The sequence below is a fragment of the Salvia miltiorrhiza genome, chromosome 1 (assembly GCF_028751815.1).
Source record: "Salvia miltiorrhiza cultivar Shanhuang (shh) chromosome 1, IMPLAD_Smil_shh, whole genome shotgun sequence".
NCBI classification, from domain to species: domain Eukaryota; kingdom Viridiplantae; phylum Streptophyta; class Magnoliopsida; order Lamiales; family Lamiaceae; genus Salvia; species Salvia miltiorrhiza.
The window spans coordinates 75,183,946-75,205,801 of record NC_080387.1 but is presented as its reverse complement, the minus strand read 5'-3'; the positions used below and the strand labels follow the sequence as shown (position 1 = coordinate 75,205,801).

The window sequence follows — 21,856 nt, the reverse complement described above, 5'->3', positions numbered from 1 at the left end:
ATATTAAATCTAGGTCTGGCGTCTCCAGCTAGGTTATATTTTAATAAGGGAAATAAGCAGGTCTGGCATCTCCAGCTGTTTATCGACACAGTAAGTAGGAATTGGGGTACGTCCGTTGCGTTTCACGGTATCCTATAACTGGTTGGTTGATAGGGATTGATTAATTATTGCGTCGAGGATCAGAGTTGAATTAGAGTGGATTTATTTGAGCCGAATTACCCTTTTTATTGATTTACTTCAAGCGTATTTTATTTGATTTAATTCTGCATTCTTAGTTTAATTAATTCCTCTTAAATTTAAGGCGTGGTGGCATCACCGTTTTTATAGATTAGGGATTTGAATGAATTTTAACTGCTCTCTGTGGGATCGACCCTGCTTACCAATATACTAATTTATTTTGGTAATTCCGCAAGAATTATTTGGTGGTTGGCGACGTCCACCAAAGTCGTTATTGCCCAAAAAAGAAACGTGTCAAGATTCGTGGGACGGCCCAAATAGGAAAACGTGTCAAGACTCGCGGGACGGAGGGAGTAATATATATCGAGAAGAAGACTGAATGGTTGACTTAAGATAGGACTTTGAACTTTGGAAGACCTCAGTCAACTTTGGTAGCCCACGTTAAAGCCACATGTCAGTTCTATCATTTTCTTCAAATTCCAAATTATATAGGCCTATTTTTTGAATTTACAAAATATAGATATTTATTAATTTCAAAACATTTGAAAAACAATAATATTTTTATTCTCTATATTATGATTTTTCAGTGGAATATAAATCACGCAAAATTAACTCAAATGACAGAAATTATCATGAGCCAGCCTTGAAATATTCGAAAGTTCCAATCCATCTAAGTAAATAAGGGAAATGCTCAGGGTCGGCCCTGGGCCTAGGCGAGGGGTGCGGCCGCCTAGGGCCCAGGGCAAAATAGGGCCACCAATTTTTATTTTTATTTAATTATTATATAGTAATAAAATATTTTCAGATATGTATTGGGCCCCAATTATAAAAAAATTTGCATATAGAAGTAGCCCAATCTCCATTTCCAATTATAAAATAAAGTTCGCCCAGGCCCAGCCGCCCACCACAAGTCCACAACCACCTTTTCTTCTTTCCAATTTCGCACGTTTCCTCACTTCTCCTCTTTTTTTATTTTTTTGACTTTGTCAAATTTTCTTTTCTTCTCCCCCACAACTCCCAACGTCTCTTTCACTCTTTGTCTTTGGAAAAGCTTAGCCACCCCATGGTCCCCATCGAGAATTAAGGAAAAGCCACTCCCAACGTCTGTCGTCTGCTTCTAATTTCTTGCACCGGCCGCGCGGCAGGCAACCACCAGAAAAAGGCCCCACCGCCACCGGTCACCACTGCTGTGCTTTGGTATGGTGATTTGGTATGAAATTCTTTTTGGCATGGTGATTTGGTATGAAATTCTTTTTGCTGTTAATATGGTAAGCAAAAAGTTACAATATAAGTCTATGTGCATCGATGCTACTATGAAGCAATTGGAAGGTGTATTATGATTTTTTGAAAAGTATAGAGAAGAAGGTTTTATATCAAGTATGAATGTGGCTAAAAGTGTTGCACTTGAAATGGATGTAGAACCTATCTTTCCTATTAAACGTCGTATGATTAGGAAAAAGTACTTTGGTGAGAATAATGAGGACGAAGAAGATCATTCACCTGAAGAGTTATTCAGAACTAGATACTTTTTGGTTGTTGTGGATATGGCAATTGTTTCTTTAAAGAATAGATTTGAGGAACTGAAAACTTTTGAAGGTATTTTCGGTTTTTTATATGATTCAAATAAGTTAAAGTCATTAGGTGAGAAAGATTTAAGAGATTCTTGTGTTAATTTTCACTCTACCTTTTGTCATGAGAATTTATCTGATATTGATTTAGATGATCTTTACTCAGAATTGAAAGTGTTGCAATTGACTTTGCCTACTAATTTATTGTCTGCCATTGAGATTCTTACATTTGTCAAATCTGCAGATTGCTATCCGAATGTCTCGATTGCTTATAGAATTTTATTAACCGTTCCTGTGACCGTAGCATCTGCCGAAAGAAGCTTTTCAAAGCTTAAATTAATAAAAACCTATCTGAGGTCATCAATGTCACAAGAAAGGTTGAACGGTTTGGCAATTTTGGCTATTGAGAAAGATATGTTAGAACATATTAACATTGATGTAATTATTAATGATTTTGCATCTGCAAAAGCTCGAAGAAAATGCTTTTTATGATATTGACATTTTTGTATATATTTATTGTATAAAGGGCCCTTTTATCTTATTTTGCCTAGGGCCCCTAAAATGTCAGGAACGGGGCTGATTGACAGTCGAAAGTTCACTTGATGTTGGTCTAATAACTTCTGATGATGATGAGTATTTAGAAGCTCGAATGGTTTAAGAAGGCAAAAATTAATATATGTGGCTTAATTTCGACTGTCAATTTATTGCGTGAGAAATCAACTGATGTAAACTTTGTCCAACTAAAAGAGTGATAGAAATCAAGTTGGATTGTTTTAAAAAATCAGGAAATCTTTTTAAGTTGCAGGAAGATAGGCTTAACTTCTTTAGTTGCGAAAATGTAATCACTATCAACTATGTTGGGATAGAAACTATAGATCACTGTCAACTTTATAATTCTAGTCATTTTGAAAATTACACATCAAAAAAAAAAAGCAAAACAAAAACCTTGACACTCACATTAAACTCTAAACAGCCTTGTTTATTTAAGTATCTAAATTGTATATCATCTTCTCTGCTGTCTCCTAACCTCATTCCTCATCTCTACTCTTCTTCTTCTTCTTTCATGTCTTCTTCTCCTGGCTCTCTCGTAGAAAATCTTGTCAACAATCTCTTCTATTTTCTCGAAATATCTTTCTCTGAAGCTTCTGCGGCATAAAAGCGTCCATGCAATGCTTCCTAATCCCACAACATAACCAAGCGCAGAAGATACATACTCCCACTCGATCTCACTCTTCTCTTCCCCGTTTTCATCTTCTTCTGGTGACAAATGATCACTGTCATCACTATCACTACTGCAGCTTATGTTGAGATTGAAACCACACAACCCCGGATTCCCTTTGAAGGAATCAGCTGAAAATGTTTGTAACTGACGGCCATTTGGGATCTCTCCAACCAGCTTATTGTAGGACAGATTCAGGACTTGAAGAAATGTGAGCCCTGCAAGCTCCACTGGTATTGGCCCGATGAGTCGATTTACAGAGAGGTCGAGTGATTCGAGATTACTCAACTGACCAAATGAGTTTGGGATGCTTCCATTGAGGGCATTGTGGGAGAGGTTGAGCTGATGAAGTGAGGTAAGATCACCAATTGCATTTGGTATCTCTCCTCCGAAATTATTGCAAGAGAAATCAATGATACCAAACTTTGGCCAAATCGTGTGATACTCTGAATTTCTCCCTTTCATGATTAATGTGATGCGTAATGAATACCACAATTGTGAGTAATAGAAATTTGAATCGCCGTTCCTCAATTGTTCATCACTCTGTAGCATCATTGTCTTCCAACTAGAAAAGTTTATCGATTCCAGATTTCCACTGAACTGATTGGAAGATATATCTAGAATTTGGAGATCTTCCCAGTTCATGTTGTGACATCTTACTTCCCCATGGAATCTGTTAGAGTGCAAAACAAGAACTCGCAACTTCGATGATAGCATGCACGGGAAACTGTCAGTGATGTTGTTGTTCCCAACATTCATGAACTGCAACTGCTCGCATCTTTCAAGGGACTTTGGGATTTTCCCTTCTAAAGTATTATTGTTAACATCCAAATATGCTAGAAAACAATCCATTGGAAAATTATCTGGAATGCTACCGCTGATGTTGTTTTGGCTTAGATCTAACTCTGAAATGTTTTCAAGTAAGCAAGGGGGTATGCTGCCACTTAATCTATTGCCAGACAAATCAAGAACACGGAGGCTCGTGGCACTGCAAAGGGAGGTTGGAATCGATCCACTTAAACTGTTATTACCAAGAAACAAGTACGAGAGTTGAGACGCAGATGGAATGGGCAGGTGCAACTCACCCTTGAGCTGGTTAGACTGCAAGAATAGGAATCGAAGAGAAGCAGGGATATGGTAAGGCTTTTGCAGATCTGTTAGAAGATTATAAGAGAGGTCCAAATACCAAAGTTGTGTTCCCCAAATCCAACTAGGAAAATGGGACAAATTACATGAAGCTAGTGTTAACACTTTTAGTTGGAGACTTCCATATGAAGTTGAATTGAGGTTGCCTACATCTACTGACAATCTATTGTGAGATAGATCAAGTCGGGTTAGATTGGCAAGGTTTTGACATTTGTCTAGTTGCAAAGTGCCATTAAATTGATTGCTGCTAAGATCCAGTCCCAACAATGAAGGGAGAGCAAAGAGAGAGTGGGGAATATTACCAGAGAATGAATTATTCCTCAAATCTAAATAAACAAGATTGGAAAGACCTTCAAACAGCATAGAAGAAAGTGAGCCTGTGAAGAAGTTACTTGACAAATCAACACGAATCAGGTTGGTTAGGTTAGCAAAGGTGGATGGAATCGAACCCTTCAAACCACAGCTATAAAGAGACAAAGAAGTCAAACTTGGAAAATTGGCGAACGAGTCCAGAACTTCTGTTGAAAGATTGTTATAACCCAATCGAAGGATGGAAAGGGAATGGAGTTGCCAAAAGGACTCAGCTAAAGGGCCAGACAAACCACAACCACGCAAGCTCAACGCAGTGAGGTTGGGTAAATATGATGATATAATGTGGTTCCATTTTCTCCTCTCATGAGATGAAGTAACATCGACATAATCAAGATAGAGCTCTCGAAGCCCTGTTAGATTTTGGACAAGCATCTCCAAATTTGGGAGCTCAGGACTTGGAGGTCCCGAATACTCGTTGGAGATGTCGAGACTAACCAACCTCCTCAAGGAAGAAATTTCAGCGGGAACCTGCCCACCAAAATAAGCATAGGATAAATTCAAGTGTGTCAAATAGGTGAGATTGTGAATACCTTTCGGAATGGGAGTGTTGTTGAACTTATTGTAGGCCAGGTTAAGATTCTCTAGATATTCAAGTCTGAAGAGACTCGATGAATCCGCGATTCCACCAGAAATGGACTCGTTATGGAGCTGCAAACTAACGACGTAGCCAGCAGCATCACATGCCACACCGGGCCACTTGCAGCACTCATCCCTTTCATTCCATCGCACCAATTTTGTTGAAAGAGAAGAATTGAAACTCAACTCATCCTTGAGTTGAAGCAACAAGATTTTCTGATGGTGAAGACATTGGGTATTATAAGAATGAGTAGTGAAAATGAAGGAGGAAATTAGTGTAGAAATGACGAGGAACAACTTTGGAAGCATTGTGATGAAGAGGCTATTAATTAATTGATAGTATTGTGATTTGTGTTTTCTACAAACTTGTGCAAGTGGCTTTAAATAAGGCACTAGAAAGACTATTGCACTTATAAAGTATCTATTAATTAACTTAGGGCGAGCTTTTTAGCAACTTTCATTTGTTCTAGATGAGTTGATTTGTTAATTAATGCAATAAGCTTGATATTAGAATGGACCATAGGTAGTTTTATCTCATAGCATCACTCAAAAATTGAATTTAATAATTACTAAAAATTAATTAGTTATTTGCAAGAGTTTGCTAAGTAATAAAAGTCGTTATTGCATTAGGATTACAAAGTCTAGCTGATAGTTAGTCCATATATCCCACAAGTAGGCCAATCCGCGTAACGATTTTTTTTGTAGCTAGTAATCATAAATATAAAGAAAGACACAAAAAAGTTGGAATAGAAGAAATTGCCATTGATATGCTTGTGGATGTGGTGAGAGGAAGACTATTTTTCTTAGAGAAGGAAAGACTAAATGGTTGACATGGAAGACTAAATCAATTAATTCGTGTACAATATTAATATATGTATCATAATTTAGTTCATAATTGGTGTCTCATTTTGTACTTAAAACTAAATGCTTGCAACTTAAACAAAACTACCAATTTCTTCTTAAAACCCGTGTCATATCTTTTGGTCCATATAATTTTTAAGGACAGAGTGAGTAATATTTTAGTTCATAATTGGTGTCTCATTTTGTACTTAAGAACTAATCGTGGACTAAAAAGTTCCATCTCTAATAAATTAACCATGTAGACTTGTAGGCAATTTGTTGATCTTTGATGAGAAAGAAATTAATGCAACGAAATTTTTGCAAAATATATACTCTTTTTTATTAATTTAATCGTTATTGTACATTGATTTTTAGTCTCCTACGTTATTTAATGTAGGGCCATCTCTAATAAATTAACCATGTAGACTTGTAGGCAATTTGTTGATCTTTGATGAGAAAGAAATTAATGCAAAGATTTTTTGCAAAACATATAGTCTTTTTGCATTGAGTGGCTGGCATTAAAAAGCCAAAGATAATAAATTTAGGATTGAGTATAAAATGGTTTCGGAAAATTCTTATCAACGAGAAAATTTCACTAATCAATATCTGAATAGTTAGGACTTAGAGGGTGTTTGACTGAGCTTATAAGCTCATCAAAACAGCTTATAAGCTGTTTAGGAGCTTATAAGATCTTTCAAAGTGTTTGGCAAAATAAGCTCCCAAACAACTTATAAGCTCAAAAAATAAGCTCCAAGAGCTTATAAGCTCCCCAAAAAATAAGTTCCTCTACCCCAACTTATTCTTTTATAATCTCATATGCAACGATCATTTTACAAATATTTTTCAACTATAATTTATTATTTTCATTATATATCATTCAAGTTCATTTTTCTTCGATTTTTTCTTTCTAAAAAAATATTTTTTCTCTCTAACAAAAAATTCTCTTTCTAGCTTATAAGCTCAATTATCCAAACAGTTTGACAACTTATAAGCTCTTAAAAATTATATCTTATAAGCTCTTCAAACATCTTATAAGCTAAGCTCTTTAAAATAAGCTTAGCCAAACACCCTCTTAGAAGAGTCTCAAGTGCTCATTTTGTATCAAGCAGGGGCGGAGCCAGGGGGGGGCTAGGGGGGGGCTAGAGCCCCCCCCCCCAAATTTTGAAAAAAAATTTTTTTTTTTTTTTTTTTATAATATGTCTAAAAATGTTGTTATTATTATTATTATATTTGTATTTTAGTAAAAAAATGTCTAAAATGTATTGAATGCCCCCAAAATTTTTTTAGTAAATGTTAAACTATATTATCTATGAAAATGTTGTTATTATTATTATTATATTTGTATTTTAGTAAAAACTGTCTAAATGTATTGAATGCCCCCCCAAAAAAATTTAGCTAATGTTTTGAACTATATTATCTATGAAAATGTTGTTATTATTATTATTATTATATTTGTATTTTAGTAAAAAATGTCTAAATGTATTGAATGCCCCCAAAAAAAATTTTAGTAAATGTTGAACTATATTATCTATGAAAATGTTGTTATTATTATTATTATTATTATTATTATTATATTTGTATTTTAGTAAAAAATGTCTAAATGTATTGAATGCCCCCAAAAATTTTTTTAGTAAATGTTTTGAACTATATTATCTATGAAAATGTTGTTATTATTATTATTATTATATTTGTATTTTAGTAAAAAATGTCTAAAATGTATTGAATGCCCCAAAAAAAAATTTTAGTAAATGTTTTGAACTATATTATCTATAAAAATGTTGTTATTATTATGATTATATTTGTATTTTAGTAAAAAATGTCTAAAATGTATTGAATGCCCCAAAAAAAAAATTCCGGGGGCTACCGCCCCCGAACCCCCGTAACAGTTCAGCCCCCCCCCCCAAAAAAAATCCTTGCTCCGCCCCTGGTATCAAGTGCTCATTTTTCGCATATGTTTGCTCCAATTAAAATGTATTGATGTTGCATATCAGCTTCAGTGATTCTCCTCTATTCCATTTCATTTCCAAATAGCATATACATGTGTCCTCTCCATTGATTGATAAATTCAACGTGATTGATTTTTTAACAGTGTGGATAGGGCGAAGCACGGGTTTGGCATGAAAGTTCCAAGATTCATCGCCCGATTCCAGAGCTAGATCTCATGGTTGCAGTCTTCATCAGGAAAGTAAGATGATCAATTTTTTCAGGCAACATCGTAGTTAGGAAGTCCTCACGGCTGCTTCGACATCATACTGTTATGGCTCGAATTACAGTTCCTTTAAATTCCCATTTTGCACTTTTGGCTTATTGCAAGTTGAGGCATGAAAGCAAATCACAAGATCTGCCGTAGTGAAGTCGCTACGACTGCTTTGACATCGTATTGTTGATACCAGTGCCTGGTATTCTTGTCATGATTTTGGCATTATGTGCATAGATTTACTAGAATTAATACATTTTTTACCTGTAAAAAGATCAATAATACTCGTGTGATGAGTTTTACTTTGTTATCCCTCCTTTGTAGTGTAAATGAGGAATGAGTAAGGGTCAAGTAGGAAATGTGGGAAAAGAAAGGAAGGATTTAAAGGGTGAAATTTTGTTTATCCTTTACAACCAAAGAGAACACAACCTCAAAGTATATGTATTTGATTGAATTAAGATAAATTTTATGAGAATTGAATTCATAGGACCGGTCTCTTATTATCTTATACTCCCTCCGTCCCATAATAAGTGGCCACATTTCCTTTTTCGTCTGTCCCACTATAAGTGGCTGCTTTTTAAAAATGGCAAAAGTTTACTTTAATTAAGTCAACAATTACTCACTAATTTGGTCAACAATTGTAGGCCACTTTCTAAAAATGCCAAAATTACTTTAATTAAGTCAACAATTACTCACTAATTTGGTCAACAATTGTAGGCCACACTCTATTAAAACATATAACACTCAATTTCTTAATCTCCGTGCCGAAAAGAATGTGGCCACTTATTATGGGACGGAGGGAGTATGAGATTGGGTGGGTCTTTCCCACTCGTTTTGTTGACCCGTTTTTGCGACCCACTCAACCCGCTAGACCCACACTTAATAAAAGGAAGTGTGGAAACAAAGAAATTGCAAAGTGGGTCATGCTAGTAGACTTGTTGAAAGACTAATTCAACGGTACTATTCATTAGCTAACAAGATCCAAGCCCACCAAGTGGGTCTTTCAAATGATTAGTATTTGAATTTAAATCTAAATTTAGAATGATCATTTAAACTTGAATAGAACCAGGGGTATGACAAAAAAATACACGAACTTTGGAAAAAGTTGTAATTTTCTCATGAACTTTTAAGTAAACCAAAAAATACATAAATTTATATTTTTGTTGCAATTTTTACATGAGTTTGACTGCGACGAAATTAGAGCTTAATTGACGGCCAAAATTAAGTCAAGTGCAAGTTGTTGCAAGAGAGATAGAGAGCTGTTGGGATAGAAACTATAGATCACTATCAACTTTATAATTCTAGTCATTTTGAAAATTACACCAAAAAAAGAAGAAGCAAAACCATCACATTCACATTAAACTCTAAACTGCTTTATTTTTCAATATTATTAACGGTTGCGTTGAGGCTACATGTTTCGAATTTTAATTACTTTTAAAATTTCTATTTATTCAATAAGAAAAGTCACATAAGGTAAGGTGTCAAAATTTATAAGAATGCATGCTTTTATAATAGCAACAATAGAAATTCAATTGGAAAAAAATATAATATACTTGGTTTTGATTGTTTTTTGAGTATGTTGAAGTAGCGATTCAATGAGAATAAATAGATTGTATTTATATATGTATTGGAAAATGGCTAAACTTTTGTTTATCTTTTTATATCAGCAAGTTTTATTCTTGCCAGCTTGAGAGTATTAGAGTTTTATTCTATGCTAACAAGGTGTTCGACCAAATTCCTCAACCAAATTCTTTTCATCAAAATTTGCTATTGAAAGTGTATTATTCATGAGAAATCTTCCTCAACAAATCGGAATCAACTTTGAAATTCTTGCAATGTATCATTTCCAAGCACAACGACACGAGACATAACACAAGATATAGGTAAAAAGCCAAAGCCTTATCACAGTAAATGTGGGTTTTCTTTCGAGCTTCCATGGCTGGATGTCGATCTTCTGAAAACCTTCGAGGACGAATTCTTCAGCATTTTGTGAGCTGTGCTTCATTGTTTATATAAAACATTAGTTAGTCAAGTTATTGGACAAATTAATGATAATATAAACTCATATTTGGTGAAACATAAACCACTTACATTTTTGCATCATTCGGCAGCAGAGCACAATTCTCAGCATAAGAAAACACCTTCATCGAAATCCAGTCATAAACTAGCTCAACTCTATCCTCAACATGAGAGACAACACTCACATTTTGTGCACGAGCATCAGTATCAAATTTCTTCAACTCCTTCGTAACACAATCATAAACTACTAACTGATAGGGCTTATCACTACCGAATATCTTCCTTTTAAGAAACAAAAATCGACCTTCCTTCAATCCCAACGGGTTTTCAATGCCGTAAAGAGCAACAACAAATGATTTGGCCCACGAACTTTCTTTCCATACCAAAAGCTCAAAAGACTTGGCTCCACACTTTGATTGTTCATCGGTATATTCATAGGCAATAGCACCCAGAAAGCCACGACACTCGACAAGATCATATGTCAACCCATCATCTCCAGTCGGCGAAGGGATGCAAGAGAAACATTCACTGGTGAAGTCAAATGATAGAACATCTAATGCCAGTTCACCTGATGGACCACCAAAGGCCGGACCAAGACTTGCTTGCCAATAGCAACTCCCCTCAACGTACACACCACAATTGCCGCCGGCAATACGAGCATCAGGACTCGGAATCTCCTTCCAAGAACAACTTTTAAGCGAATACAACTCAGTTTTCGTCTCTTCATAATCAGAACGATGTCGAACATTGCACCAAGACCATAGGTGATACTTCTGTATCAACTTGTAGTCGCCGGATTTAGCATCGTATCCGAGACCACAACCCTGGAGAAGGATATTATATTGAATGGGTTTCTTCGGCGGAGCAATAAATTCCAGCTCTTTAGTTGTTAGGTTGCAAAGAACAATTTTGCCATGATAATAGAAATACAATAGCATCCGACAAATATTACCACTAACATAATTTTCATTATCATAAAAGAAAAGATTGGTAATTTCAAAGCCTTCCTTGGGAGACATGTCTTGAGGAGACGTAATAGATAAATAATACTTATTATCGCCACAACCATCGAAACATTTCAAAACAATCTCATTCATCTACAAAAACAAATTAACAATAGAATTATACATCATCGACCAACTCGAAAATACTTTCTCCTAGATAAAATCAAATATCAAATATATAAGTAGTTTGTAAAAATTCACATACCTTTCTTATACTATAGAATCAAAGCTTAATAACGCTTCAAGGCAACCCAATCAGGCGAATCCGCCAACTCTAGAGAGGTGAGGGAGAGAAGAGAGAGTGAGATGAGGATCAGTCGTTAATATGATTCTAATTAAAATCTAATTAGTGCAAAACTTGCGGATCATCAAGCCTTAATATAAAAAGGATTACGAGGGATTAAGATATCTATAATATATTAAAAAATAACTTTAATCAACGTGCGGAACAAGTCAGGGTAAAAAAAAAGGTTATAAATTTCAACATGTGAACTCGCACAAGAGACTAGCTCAATATTATATTTGGTTAGATGTATTAATTTTTATTTATTTATAAATAACTTATGGTAGGAGAATCATATACTGCAATTAGGGCTGTCTAAATGATTATCGGGTTTTGAGTATCCAATTAACCGAACCGAAATTTTCGGGTTTGGGTATCCAATAACCGAAAATTTCGGTTAACGGATCGGTTAACCCAATCGGTTTTTCGGGTTAACCGAATAACCGATGAATTATTTACTTAATAATTTAATATATATATATATATATATATTTTAATTATAATAATTATTTAAAAATTAAAACATTTGCCCTAATTTCTAATCTCAAAACGTGAAAGTGAAAGTTTGTGATTCCCTTTCCCTACCCCACCAGCCCGTCCCGCCGCTGCACACCCCAGTCCCACCCTCTCTTCTCTATATCGTCGTCCGGCGACGCCGTCCACCGCCGCCCTCCATCCGCCGCTGCAAGTCCTCCGTGCGGCTGCCCTCTTGCAAGTGACGTCGGCTGCCTACTCCACTTCTCGCCAGACTCCGCCGCTTCGCCACGACTCTGCCGCCCCGGTCCCGCCAGGCTCCGCCGCCCCGCTTCCGGCAGACTCCGTCCGCCCCCGTTGCTCAGTGCACACGGTAAAATCAGATTTTCATTCCATTATAAATATTTTGCATAATAGAAAAATCTGGGCTTTCTTTCCTTTATTTCCTTTGTCTCTTACGCATAATAGAGATTAGGAAGGATTGTAGGTTTGTCAATTAAATTTAATCCACCGCTGATGTGCCTTTGCCTCTACTGCTTATTATGTTACTAGTACGCCCGTCCGTGCGATGCACAGTGAGCGCATCGAATTGAACGACGTTTTAAATGAATAAAAAAATAAAACTATTAAATATAAGAAAATATAAATTATTTCTTAAAATAAAATAATCCACGTTAATTATACAGTACATAAGATAAATTTAAAAACATAATTTTTTAATATTATTGGTATTTTAACTATTATAAATACAAAGTTAAAAATTAATTTTTAAATTCAAGTTCTTTATTGTGTATGTAATGCGAATTATTTTATTTAAAAAAGCAATTCGTATTTCCTTATATTTTAATATTATTTAATAATTTATTTATTTAATATATCATTTGATTTTGTTATTCGTTATGCAGCGTACGTAATGGGTATTAGTGTATAGGGGAGAAGTAAAAATGAGTATATTTTATACATTTTCAAAAAAAAAATGGATTTTCCTTTACAAATTGAAATGAGTAGTTTTTATTACTAACACAAAATTAAATATGTAATGGGTTTCTATTTCAATAGTCAGTTACATATAGTGGGTAATGGGTAATGGGTTTCCCACTATCTACATAAAATATTAGTTATAAGTTAAAATAATATAAATATGGCAATAGATTTAGTGGGTGATAATAATAGTTATGCGATTTATTTAGAGAAATAGTTAAATTTTACAAAATTCAGTCATACAATCTGCATTTGTTTAATATTTAAAATATTATTGGTTATTTTAAATATTATAGTGGGCTTGAGTAATGGTGAGTTGGAAGTTATAAAGGAAGTAGTAATTGGAAAAAGTTGCACGTGGATATTGTATTGTTGGGAGATTTGTTGAATCTCTTAAATTTCGGAAATCAATTCAGTTAATAATATGTTGATGACTTATTTAAATTTTGCCGGGAATTTCTAGCCGTTAAAACTCCTTCTTTATATATAATATAGATTATGTTTGTTACTATCATTATATTATATTATATTATATATATATTTATTTATTTGAATTTTATTTTTTAAATGGGTATTTCGGATACCCAAATAACCCAATTGGTTAACCGAAGCGGGTATTGGATAATCGAACTCCTAAAACGGTTCGGGAACGGTTATTGAAATTTGACAATTTCGGGTTCGGATAACCGAAAATTCGGGTACGGTAACCGAACCCGAACCGATCGACAGCCCTAACTGCAATTGATTGAATTGGCATTCGCAATTCCCTCTCTATTCTCCCCTCTCTAGAGTTCCGAATTAGGTTGGCTTTTGAAGCGTTAGTATGCTTTAATTCTATAGTATAAGAAAGGTATGCGAATCTTTGCGAATTGATGATGTACGTATATATATACATATATTTGATATTTGATATTTGATATTTGATTGTTTGTAGAAGAAAGGTGGGTAGGTGATCGGTTCTGATATTTGATATTTGATTGTTTGTAGGAGAAAGTATTTTCGTGTTCGCCGCCATCTATGGAGACCCGAGACATTTACCCATCTCTTTCCAAAGAAATCATCGAAGAAATACTGTTAAGACTACCGGTGAAATCACTCCTGAGATTCAGGTGCGTCTCGAAAGCATGGCAATCTCTGATCGACAGCAAACGATTCATCAGAACCCACCTTCAAAATTCGGCAAGAAACCCTAGTTTAGCCCACCACAAGGTTTTGCTGCTCAAATATGTGTCTTCACTGCCAACGCTGTTGCAACGCTCTGTACTCGATAGCTCAGATACTCATGATGCTCTAGAACTGGAATTCCCAGTCGATTATATTCATATCGTTGGTTGCTGCAATGGGCTGGTTTGCCTTTTACTGGATAGAGATAGACAAAGACAGTTTGTGTTGTGGAACCCATCTCTCAGAATCTCCAAGAAACTGTCTGAGACAGACATGATGTCGTTCTTTCAATTCTACTGTTGTGGGTTCGGTTGGGATGAATCGAGTGGCGATTACAAGGTTTTTGCGATTGCGAAGAGAGCCAGCGGCAAATCTATATATTGGATATATACCTTGAAGAGTGATTCATGGAAGGAATCAGAAGAAGTGAAGGATTGGGATTCATGTAAGAAGGAGGATCGTAGTAGGTATGGAGAAAGTGAAATGGGGGTATTTGCAAGTGGGAGTCTTCATTGGGAGACGACTGATAGACGAGGCGTGGTTGCTTGCGACTTGAAGAGAGAGGCGTTGGGGGCGGCCGTGGAGCTGCCCGAGTGCTCGGAGTGCTGCAGGTGGCAAGGTATTGAGGTTATTGGGGAATGCCTTATGGTATATTACTGGTGTGAGGATTCGAGTTGCTTGGATATTTGGATGAAGAAGAAGGAGTCTTGGGAGAAAGTGGTGGTTCTTGATGATCACTTCTTTAGTCCTCTCTATATTTCCCCCACCTTGGCTCCTTTTTGGAGTGGTGGGTTTTTTTTTATCAAGATTGGGAATTTGTTGGTTTTTGATGGGAAAAGGTTTAGGGATGTGGTCTCGTTGAAATATGCCGATGTCTACATTGAAAGTTTAGTCTCACCATTAGAGTTATAGTAGTCCCCATGCCCATGGTAAAGGTGTAGCTTCTTGATTTTTTTGTCATGCATTTTTGTTTTTGACTATTATTAATGTTTCAAATTTGAATCCATCTTAATGTGACTTTTAATTTAAAACTTGTAGTTATTCAATAAGCGAAACTTAGAATGATACATGCTTTTATAATAGCAACAATAGAAATTCGATTGTGAAAAATAGTAATTCTATTTATATGCACTTTTGCTTGATTTACAAAGGTGTAGCATGATTCAAGTGTAAAGATATTTGATATGTGTGTATTTTAATTATTTATATTCTTAAATTATTTGTGTTTTAATTAATGGAATTTAGTATACATAATTAGGTTTAATTTGATGCAAAAATTGAAGAGTTCGACGGAGTCGAGTAAAAGGAATTACAATAAAAAGAGATTTTTGGTGCATTTTTGAAGAGGCCGTATGATGCTAGAAGTAAAAGAATATACCTGCTATATCGTATTGGAAAAATATCGAACCGGTTATACCATACTGGAAAAATATTGAAACTAAGGTACACCAAACTTTTCGGTTAAAGTATGATAGATACCGAACCGGTTATACCGTACTAGAAAAATACTAAACTTAAGGTATACCAAATTAAAGTATGATAGATACCGAACCGGTTATACCCCACCCTCCCGAAAAAATAATAATTAATTTCATATCAAATTAAATATTATACCAAAATTTGATTATACATATAAATATAACTGTGTTAAATTTTTCATTTATTAAATAAGTACACATTACAATTGAAGAATAAAGTACATTGAATAAAGTACAAATTACAATTTTAATTTAATATGTTAAAATAATAAATATAATAGTAATACACAAAATTATGAGAATTGGATCTCATACCATGTATGCAGTTGATTAGAGAAGAAAGGTATGTTTTTTCGGATATATGGCTGAAAATAACTCAGAATTTGTGTATTTCCTTTTAAAAGATTGATCTTAATTCCAAAGAAAAATTATAATAAAATTGATTTTAGAATAATTTTTAAAAAAATAAAATAAAATTTATTATAATATTATGAATTATTCTTATTTTTAATTTTGAATATTAAAATATTTCAATATTCTATACCATAATTTTATGTTTGCCGCTTTTATTATTAGCTGATAAAAGGAAGATTAAGGTAAAAAATAATTATTATTTGGGTTTTTACGAATTTTTGAACTACACATGGAAACAAAACAATTGTTGCCCATATAAGGCCTGAAACCCTAGCTAGGCTTAAATCCCCAAATCACCTCTCCTTTTCCGGCGATAGAGGAGCCTCCACTAGCAGCAGCAGCAGCCGCCGTTTTGAGCCTCCGATTGCCACTAAACATAAAAAGAATGGATACCGTTTTTGTGATACGATTGAAAGGCAGTTCCGATGGCTGTCGCTGTTTACAGGCTATTTGATATTTGATATTTGATTGTTTGTAGGAGAAGTATTTTTCGTGTTCGCCACCAGCTATGGAGACCCGAAACATTCACCAATCTCTTCATCTTCACGAAGAAATGATTTTCCCATCTCTTTTAAAAGAAATCACCGAAGAAATACTGTCAAGACTGCCGGTGAAATCACTCCTGCGATTCAGGTGCGTTTCGAAAGCATGGCGATCTCTGATCGACAGCAAACGATTCATCAAAATGCACTATCAAAATTCGACAAGAAACCCTAGTTTAGCCCGCCACAAGGTTTTGTTGCTCAAATCTATCGCTACACTAGATCTAGAGCTAACGCTGGTGCAACGCTCTGTACTCGATAACTCAGAAAATCAAGTTGTAGAATTGGATTTCCCAATCTCTCATAACTCCATCGTTGGTTGTTGCAATGGACTGGTTTGCCTTGTACGTAATAGACAGTTTGTGTTGTAGAACCCATCTACCAGAATCTCCAAGAAACTGCCTCACTTAGACGACTTAGACGATACCGACGATTACGGAGACAATCGTGCATTCGACAGTTGTGGGTTGGGTTGGGATGAATCGAGTGGCGATTACAAGGTTTTTGCGACTGCGACTGTGATGGCCGGGTTCAGACACACCATGGCTATAGCTATGATGTATAGCTTGAAGCGTGATTCATGGAAGGAAGTGAAGGGTTGGGATTCATGGAAGAAGACGAATGGTATTGGTATAGGTAGGGCTACAATGAGGATGGGGATGTTAGCAAGTGGGAGTCTTCACTGGGAGAGGTGTGATAGACGAGGCGTGGTTGCTTTCGACTTGAAGAGGGAGGTGATCGGGGCGGTGGAGCTGCCAGAGTGCTCGGAAGGCTGCAGGTGGCTGGGAATTGGGGTGATCGGAGAGTGCCTTTCGGCATACTACCGGCGCGAGTATTCGAGTTGCGTGGAGATTTGGATGAAGAAGGAGTCTTGGGAGAAAGTGGTGGTTCTTGATCAGCTATGCAATCCTCTCCATATTTCTCCGGCCTTGGCTCCTTTTTGGGGTGGTGGGTTTTTGTTGATCAAGATTGGGAATTTGATGGTTTTTGACAGGAAAGGGATTAGGGTTATGGTTTCTGTCTTTCTGATGTTTACATTGAAAGTTTAGTCTCACCGTTAGAGGCCTAGGGAGAAAGAGAGAGCACTATTATTTCTTGTTGTCTAGTAACTTGTGATGATGATGAGTATTTAGAAGCTCGAATGGTTTAAGAAGGCAAAAATTAATATATGTCACTTAATTTCGACTGTCAATTTATTGCGTGAGAAATCAACTGATGTAAACTTTGTCCAACTAAAAGAGTGATAGAAATCAAGTTGGATTGTTTTAAAAAATCAGGAAATCTTTTTAGGTTGCAGGAAGATAGGCTTAACTTCTTTAGTTGGGAAAATGTAATCACTATCAACTATGTTGGGATAGAATTAGATCACTATCAACTTTATAATTCTAGTCATTTTGAAAATTACACGTCAGAAAAAGAAAAAAAAAAGCAAAACAAAAACCTTGACACTCACATTAAACTCTAAACAGCCTTGTTTATTTAAGTATCTAAATTGTACTATCATCTTCTCTGCTGTCTCCTAACCTCATTCCTCATCTCTACTATTCTTCTTCTTCTTTCATGTCTTCTTCTCCTCGCTCTCTCGTAGAAAATCTTGTCAACAATCTCTTCTATTTTCTCGAAATATCTTTCTCTGAAGCTTCTGCGGCATAAAAGCGTCCATGCAATGCTTCCTAATCCCACAACATAACCAAGCGCAGAAGATACATACTCCCACTCGATCTCACTCTTCTCTTCCCCGTTTTCATCTTCTTCTGGCCACAAATGATCACTGTCATCACTATCAGTACTGCAGCTTATGTTGAGATTGAAACCACACAACCCCGCATTTCCTTTGAAGGAATCAGCTGAAAATGTTTGTAACTGACGCCCATTTGGGATCTCTCCAACCAGCTTATTGTAGGACAGATTCAGGACTTGAAGAAATGTGAGCCCTGCAAGCTCCACTGGTATTGGCCCGATGAGTCGATTTACAGAGAGGTCGAGTGATTCGAGATTCCTCAACTGACCAAATGAGTTTGGGATGCTTCCATTGAGGGCATTGTGGGAGAGGTTGAGCTGATGAAGTGAGGTAAGATCACCAATTGCATTTGGTATCTCTCCTCCGAAATTATTGCAAGAGAAATCAATGATACCAAACTCTGACCAAATCGTGTGATACTCTGAATTTGTCCCTTTCATGATTAATGTGATGCTTAATTCAGTCCACAATCCTGTGAAACCCTGTAGCATCATTGCCTTCCAACTAGTAAAGTTTATCGATTCCAGATAAATATAAAGAAAGACACAAAAAAAGTGGGAATAGAAGAAATTGCCATTGATATGCTTGTGGATGTGGTGAGAGGAAGACTATTTTTTTTAGAGAAGGAAAGACTAAGCGGTGGACATGGAAGACTAAATCAATTAATTCGTGTACAATATTAATATATGTATCATAATTTAGTTCATAATTGGTGTCTCATTTTGTACTTAAAACTAAATGCTTGCAACTTAAACAAAACTATCAAAAAACTCGTGTCATCTCTTTTGGTCCATATAATTTTTAGGGACAGAGTGAGTAATAATTTAGTTCATAATTGGTGTCTCATTTTGTACTTATGAACTAATCGTGGACTAAAAAGTTCCATCGCTAATAAACCATGTAGACTTGTAGGCAATTTGTTGATCTTTGATGAGAAAGAAATTAATGCAACAAAATTTTTGCAAAATATATACTCTTTTTTATTAATTTAATCGTTATTGTACATTGATTTTTAGTCTCCTACCTTATTTAACGTAGTGTTGTTGAATTGATAGTTGATAAAAGTCTAGGTCCACAGGTAGGCCAATCCGAGCAATTGTAAATATAGAGAAAGACAAAAAATTAAAAGTGGGAAATTGAAGAAATTGCCATTGATATGTGGATGAGGAGAGAGGAAGATTTTTTTAGTGCTCGTTTGGTTCGAGTAGAGGAATGAAAAGTGAATAAAATCAAATAAAGGAGCGGAATGAGAAAAATAACTATTACTTTTATTGAGTGTTTGGTTTAACAAAGAAAATTAATCATTGGTAAGGAATTCTATTTTTTTTTGTTTTTCCCCTATTTTGAGGGGTAACAAATTGGGTGATTGTATTACCTTTAATTAAGGGTGATGGTTAACTCATTATTCAAACCAAACAACAAGTAACAGATTCAATTGAATCCCTTTCCAGATTCTAAAAACACCCAACCAAATATGAGCTAAATGATTGACTTGGATGACTAAAGCAATTCGTGTATAATATTAATATTTGTACCCAGTTATTTTAATAATTTAGTTCATAATCGATGTCTCATTTTGTACTTAACTAAAAAGTTCATCTCTAATAAAAAGCAGCTTGCGATAAACCATGCATGCATGTAGTTTATATATAAGTAGCCATTTGTTGATCCTTTGATGAGAAAGAAATTAATGCAAAGATTTTTTGCAAAACATATAGTCTTTTTGCATTGAGTGGCTGGCATTAAAAAGCCAAGTAGATAATAAATTTAGGATTGAGTATAAAATGGTTTAGGAAAATTCTTATCAACAAGAAATTTTCACTAATCAATATCTGAATAGCAAAATAAAAGAAAAAGAAAAGGAAAAATCGCTATCGTGTATACGTGTATGTGGAAATTACAAATAGTGAAAGAGGGTTTTGTCTGATTAGCAACTAAACCCATTAACACGCTTAAGGTGGAGACCAATTCAAAATTCTAATGCTAGAATTTAGCCCAAGGATTGATTGGTCGAGTCGTCAAGCTTATATGCTTTTTCCAAATAATTCATAGTTAGGACTTAGAAGAGTCTCAAGTCAACGATGTGTGGCCCACGTTAAAGCCATATATCAGTTATATCATTTTCTTCCAATCCCAATCATGTAGGCATACTTGTGGAATTTACAAAATACTGATTTATCCCAATTTCAAAACATTAGTAAAATAATACACTTAGCCTGCGATAAATTAATCTAGTATTGGTTCAGACAATTGATCGAACCCTTCAGTTCACTTTCTCCCTTGGCAGCTAAATCAATCATTTTGTTGAACATCTATTGCTCAGTCTGATCTTGAAACTCAACCACGTTCGTATGATGCATGCACAATTTATGTTTTTCCTTTCACATAACATGAGAAAAACGACCAAATATTTGTGGAAGTCCTAAAACTTAAATTCATTAATTACTAAAATGTTCATTGGTTTTTTTTCTTCAATAAATTCCACAGGTAGGCTGTAGGCTTATGTGACAATCCGTATTTTAAAATTAACCTCCAAAAAATTGAGAAAGACTAAACCAACTCATATAATATTTTTATTAGCAAGTATACAAGATTATAAATATTTTATAATCAAGATGTATTAAAAACTTTCCTACTTCTTTCGTCCCAATAATATTGTCTCAAATTTCCTTTTTAGGCGTTTCATTTATAATGTCACAATGTAAAAAATAAAATAATTTACTTTATTCACTCTCTCTATCTCTTTTCACATTTACTCTTTCTCTTATTTTTTCACTACTCTCTCTATCTCTCTCCTCATTTACCTTATTATCTATACTTTTTTAATTTGTGTACCCCATTTTTATAGAAAAGAAATTGTTCATAACTAAATTTATTTCATGTATACGCTTAGATATTCATATTTCACATAATTAAATTAATATTCTCTAATAATGTAATATAATATCAAGGAATTGAAGATATATATAGTGTAAGGTTTTATTGAGAAATTAAATATTTTTGTTCAAATATTCCACATATATGTCAATCAATCATGTTTTCATGATAGCTATGGTGATTAGCATGTATAGAAAATAAAAAGAAAGTGTGAAAACAAAGAAATTGCAAAGTGGGCCATGTTAGTTGACTTGAATAATTGGCTTGAAAGACTAATTCAACGGTATTCATTTAGCTAACAAGATCCTAGCTGTGACCTGATAAGCTCACTTAGTAACTAATCTAGCCTACTCAATTTATTTTCACACTTTATACAAACGATTTAAATTATTAAAGTGTTTTCCTTTGAATTTTTAAATTTAAATTTGAATAATATCTATACTAATATAAAAAGTGACTTGGGAACAATATTTGAATTGCCTATTTCACCCTTATTGCATATTTTATTTTAAAATTAAGTTCATAAATTACATATTATATATTATTATAAATATATATTAATTCATTAGATATTAAACTAAATCTATTTGATATACATCAGAAAACGTAGAATCTTATAGAAAAAACTATACAAAACCAACTTGAAGCCCACCAAACTCCACCAAGTTGAACCCACGGACGAACATGCCCATTTCAATCCACAAGCATGGGCCCAACCCAGGCCCGCTATAAAGGTTATCCGTGAATAGTGAAAGACGTTTTTGTCTAATTAGCAACTAAACCC

The 21,856-nt window shown here is 34.8% G+C and overlaps 4 protein-coding genes across 4 annotated transcripts; 2 read left to right on the top strand and 2 right to left on the bottom strand.

Annotated features, from left to right (window-relative positions):
- Positions 1-2,615: 2,615 nt before the first annotated feature.
- Positions 2,616-5,371, bottom strand: LOC131006220 (receptor-like protein 7). Its single transcript, XM_057933399.1, has one exon. It carries the CDS (start codon positions 5,365-5,367, stop codon positions 2,749-2,751), a length of 2,619 nt encoding a protein of 872 aa, XP_057789382.1. The 5' UTR covers positions 5,368-5,371; the 3' UTR covers positions 2,616-2,748.
- A 4,454-nt stretch (positions 5,372-9,825) lies between these two features.
- LOC131006219 (uncharacterized) lies at positions 9,826-11,501 on the bottom strand. Its single transcript, XM_057933398.1, has 3 exons — positions 11,324-11,501; positions 10,187-11,211; positions 9,826-10,089 (listed from the first exon to the last, which is right to left on the bottom strand). The coding sequence occupies exons 2-3, from the start codon at positions 11,209-11,211 to the stop codon at positions 9,936-9,938; spliced, it is 1,179 nt and encodes a 392-aa protein (XP_057789381.1). The 5' UTR covers positions 11,324-11,501; the 3' UTR covers positions 9,826-9,935.
- Positions 11,502-13,591: 2,090 nt separating this feature from the next.
- Positions 13,592-15,025, top strand: LOC131006218 (F-box/kelch-repeat protein At3g23880-like). The gene is made up of 2 exons (XM_057933397.1): positions 13,592-13,706; positions 13,844-15,025. Exon 2 carries the CDS (start codon positions 13,874-13,876, stop codon positions 14,930-14,932), a length of 1,059 nt encoding a protein of 352 aa, XP_057789380.1. The 5' UTR covers positions 13,592-13,706; positions 13,844-13,873; the 3' UTR covers positions 14,933-15,025.
- A 1,395-nt stretch (positions 15,026-16,420) lies between these two features.
- LOC131013486 (F-box/kelch-repeat protein At3g23880-like) lies at positions 16,421-17,503 on the top strand. The gene is made up of 2 exons (XM_057941585.1): positions 16,421-16,705; positions 16,826-17,503. Exons 1-2 carry the CDS (start codon positions 16,421-16,423, stop codon positions 17,501-17,503), a joined length of 963 nt encoding a protein of 320 aa, XP_057797568.1.
- The last annotated feature ends 4,353 nt before the right edge of the window (positions 17,504-21,856 follow it).